General features: G+C 43.6%; 1 protein-coding gene across 7 annotated transcripts; it reads right to left on the minus strand.

Annotated features, from left to right (window-relative positions):
* Positions 1-97: 97 nt before the first annotated feature.
* Positions 98-3,794, minus strand: LOC131107368 (lysosomal membrane ascorbate-dependent ferrireductase CYB561A3-like). Of its 7 annotated transcripts, XM_058057326.1 has the most exons (8): positions 2,437-3,794; positions 2,325-2,354; positions 2,188-2,262; positions 1,731-2,095; positions 758-966; positions 538-692; positions 281-437; positions 98-220 (listed from the first exon to the last, which is right to left on the minus strand). In XM_058057326.1, exons 4-8 carry the CDS (start codon positions 1,915-1,917, stop codon positions 194-196), a joined length of 735 nt encoding a protein of 244 aa, XP_057913309.1. In that variant the 5' UTR covers positions 1,918-2,095; positions 2,188-2,262; positions 2,325-2,354; positions 2,437-3,794; the 3' UTR covers positions 98-193. The 7 variants fall into 7 exon arrangements, with proteins under 7 accessions (XP_057913309.1, XP_057913307.1, XP_057913304.1 ...); XM_058057324.1 differs by having other exon boundaries at positions 1,731-2,262; XM_058057321.1 differs by having other exon boundaries at positions 1,731-2,864; positions 2,926-3,794.
* Positions 3,795-3,969: the final 175 nt, after the last annotated feature.

The following is a 3,969-nucleotide window of genomic DNA, read 5'->3' on the forward strand; positions in this document are numbered from 1 at the left end:
TTCGGTTGAATTGTAAATTATTGTGGTGGCAGGATTGACTTAACAAATTTAATTCCTTCATGTATCCCACAGGAAAACAATGCTCGAACAGAGTAGTTCTTTATTCATGCAGGACTTTTGTTAACATCAAGTCATCTGTCACACTTTAAATGTCGGGAACATGTGATTCTCTGTCGTCATCTGACTGGAACGTTCAAATGGCTTCCTCTCGGAGGAGAAGCTGCAATTAAAACAAGAACATGAAGCACATTTCACATTTGAATGACATCATTGGACTCACAGGAGCCTCTTCGTTGTCTGTGTTGGGACGCTGCCAGTCCGCTTTGGCCAGGATTCCAAACACAACCACCCCGAAGGCCACAATGAGGACTCCCAGAGTGTTTGCAAACTGGGCCTCTGCGGGCAACAAGCTGTAAGCTTCGGCAGAGACTCCATCACTACGACAACAACAAGAAGAATAACAGGACTTTTGTTTTGTATGACGCTTAAGTGTGACTTGAAATCATACACATCCTAAAGTGGTGATTCTCTACTCACAGGACAAAAAAGAGGTTTTCATTGATTCCACTGATGCAGGAGGCCAACCCGAGCATCAGCACAACCTTTCCCAACCAGATGTGGAGCGGTTTCAGGCCAGCACGGAACCATAGCGGAGAACAGGGGACGAGAAAGCCGGCCAAGCCGAGGAGCCACTGTTGATCCAGAAGAAGTGAATGAAGATCTCACAAGGAGGCTGTGGTCTCAGAGGCGGGCCTACCTGACATGCAAAGGTGACCACGGTGCACATTCCCACCCAGCTGTGCAGGGAGTACATATGTGGGATGTTGAGGCTCCTGTGGACGTCAAAGACGGCAGACAGGCCCACGATGGAGAGCAGTAGGGCGGCCAGCATGAGGCCGGCGTGGAGGAGCTTCCAGGGCTGCTTCCTCTGGGACCACGTGCAAGGGATGCGGTACAGCACAGCAGCTAGGAGCATCCAGCAATTCAATTAATTGTTGCCTCTTAACAAGCAGTAAGGCAAACTGGTCAAAAGCAGATAAAAAGAACAAAAAAAGTCTTAATTCATCATTAAATGTGTTGTTTTAGCAATGCTATAGTGATTATTTAATTTAATTTAATTTAATTTAATTTAATTTAATTTAATTTAATTTAATTTAATTTAATTTAATTTAATTTAATTTAATTTAATTTAATTTAATTTAATTTAATTTAATTTTTATTTTATTTTATTTTATTTTATTTTATTTTATTTTATTTTATTTTATTTTATTTTATTTTATTTTATTTTATTTTATTTTATTTTATTTTATTTTATTTTATTTTTATTTTATTTTATTTAGCCATTCAAGTATTTTTTCATATATGTTCATTATATTAATTTAATTTAATTTAATTTAATTAATTTTTAGTCATTAAAGTATTTTTTCATATATGTTCATTATACCATTATAATTTCATTTAATCTTTTGTAATTAATTTTTATATCAATATATTTTACATTATATTTCTTAAAAATATATATTTTTTCCTCCAATAATGTACAAATGACTCCCTAAAAACACGATGAGAATAAAAAAAATATTTTACACACATTCACTTCATAATTGAATCACTGCTCTGTATGAAATATAAAAAAGAAAAGCAGTGCCACCTGCTGGATGTTGTGTGTGCTAAAATCAGCGTGTCCACGTGCAGTGCAGTGAGAAAGTGTAATAAGAAGCCTAACCGACCCAGGCCGTAGAGAACCAGCAGTCCGGTCACCATCAGGACAGGATGCCAGTTGAACTGCGACTCCGTGCCGTCCCAAGCGAAGCCGCCGCGCCACCTTGAGTTCCAGCTGCTGACGAAGACCACGCAGATGATGCCCAGACAGACGCACAGCCCGAAGGTCGCGTAGAAGAAGCTGGAGGCTGCCATTGTGGCTCAAGAAAAAGAAATGTTTGGACGTCCACGTCTCAGTGTGGACTGCAGGAGGACAGCGGCGTCATGAATGCATTATCTCAGTCACTGTGACGGCTGACAGCAGGATGGTCAGGAGGTACGCCTGCTAGATCATCATCACAATGCTTTGGCACGCGTGACAGGAACGGGAACGCTGAAAGAGTCCACTTCGTTCATATTGGGATCTGTTTGCACGACACACTTCTAGGGATACACCCTCTTAGGACACACCCTCATAGGACACACCTTCTTAGGACACACCCTCTTAGGACAGGTCTACTCGGGACACACCCTCTTAGGACACACTCTCTTAGGACAGGTCTACTCGGGACACACCCTCTTAGGACACACTCTCTTCAGGCAGGCATTCTGTGGTCACGCACCTTCTTCAGACAGGTCTCCTCAGGACACACCTTCTTAGGACAAGGACACAGCTCTTAGGACAAGGACACACCTTCTTAGGACAAGGACACAGCTCTTAGGACAAAGACACACCTTCTTTGGACAAGGACACGCCTTCTTTGGACAAGGACACACCTTCTTTGGACAAGGACACACCTTCTTTGGACAAGGACACAGCTCTTAGGACAAGGACACACCTTCTTAGGACAAGGACAAGGACACACCTTCTTTGGACAAGGACAAATCTCTTAGGACAAGGACACATCTTCTTAGGACAAGGACACACCTTCTTTGGACAAGGACACGCCTTCTTTGGACAAGGACACACCTTCTTTGGACAAGGACACACCTTCTTTGGACAAGGACACAGCTCTTAGGACAAGGACACACCTTCTTAGGACAAGGACAAGGACACACCTTCTTTGGACAAGGACACACCTTCTTTGGACAAGGACAAATCTCTTAGGACAAGGACACATCTTCTTAGGACAAGGACACACCTTCTTTGGACAAGGACACACCTTTTTTGGACAAGGACAAATCTCTTAAGACAAGACACGTCTTCTTAGGACAAGGACACACCTCTTAGGACAGGCCTTCTTAGGACAAGGGCACACCTTCTTATAGGACAAGCACACACCTATAGGACAAGGACACATCTCTTAGGACAAGGACACACCTTCTTTGGACAAGGACACATGTCTTAGGACAGGCCTTCTTAGGACTAGGACACACCTTCTTTGGACAAGGACACACCTTCTTAGAATAAGGACATACCTCTTAGGACAAGGACACATCTCTTAGGGCAAGGACACACCTTGTTTGGACAAGGACACACGTCTTAGGATAGGCCTTCTTAGGACAAGGACACACTTTCTTTGGACAAGGACACACCTTCTTAGGACAAGGACACATCTCTTAGGACAAGGACACACGTCTTAGGACATGCCTTCTTAGGACAAGGACACACCTCTTAGAAAAAGGACACACTTTCTTAGGACAAGGACACACCTTTGGACGAGGACACACCTTCTTAGGACAAGGACACACCTCCTTAAGACAGGACACACCCGCTCAGGACAGGTCTTCTTAGGACACATCCTCTCGGGACAAGCAATCTTAAACAATCTTAACCCTAGGAGACACACCTTGTGACAAGGCTCCTCTTATAGGACACACACCTTCTTATAGGACACAGCCTCTTGGGATAAAACTCCTTAAGATCCACCTTCATAGGACAGGCCTTTTAGGACATACACTCTGAGGGGGCGGAGTCCATCCCAGCTGATCCTGGACTGACAGCCCGTCAATCAGAGACGGGGAGAAACGTGAATGAAGCCAAGTTGAGCGCTCCAAAGGAAAGGTGTGCGTGTCCAAGTCCACCATTAGTTTCTCCAGCAACACCAACCATGACTTCCTGTAGCTAACAAGCTAATCAGCCCGAATGTCACGAGGCCCCGTCATCTGACTTCTTCTCTCCCGTGGGAAAGAAGTCCTGTCGGCGTGAAACAGCAGGCTGGTTAACATTGTCTTTTAGATGCTGTACTTGATTAAATTAACATACGGTATTGCTTAGATGAGACCTGAAAAAAGATTTCATTCATGACAAAAGCAGCCATGACGTCC

The sequence above is a fragment of the Doryrhamphus excisus genome, chromosome 19, assembly GCF_030265055.1.
Source record: "Doryrhamphus excisus isolate RoL2022-K1 chromosome 19, RoL_Dexc_1.0, whole genome shotgun sequence".
Taxonomy (NCBI): Eukaryota; Metazoa; Chordata; class Actinopteri; order Syngnathiformes; family Syngnathidae; genus Doryrhamphus; species Doryrhamphus excisus.

Excerpts from the sequence above, each read along its gene's own strand:
- LOC131107368 (XM_058057321.1), bottom strand. The coding sequence starts at position 1,917 with ATGGCAGCCTCCAGCTTCTTCTACGCGACCTTCGGGCTGTGCGTCTGT. Across the intron at positions 967-1,730 it reads GCTGGTTCTCTACGGCCTGG|CTGCTGTGCTGTACCGCATC; the intron begins GTCGGTTAGGCT and ends GGATGCTCCTAG. Across the intron at positions 438-537 it reads GAAAACCTCTTTTTTGTCCT|TGATGGAGTCTCTGCCGAAG; the intron begins GTGAGTAGAGAA and ends TTGTTGTCGTAG.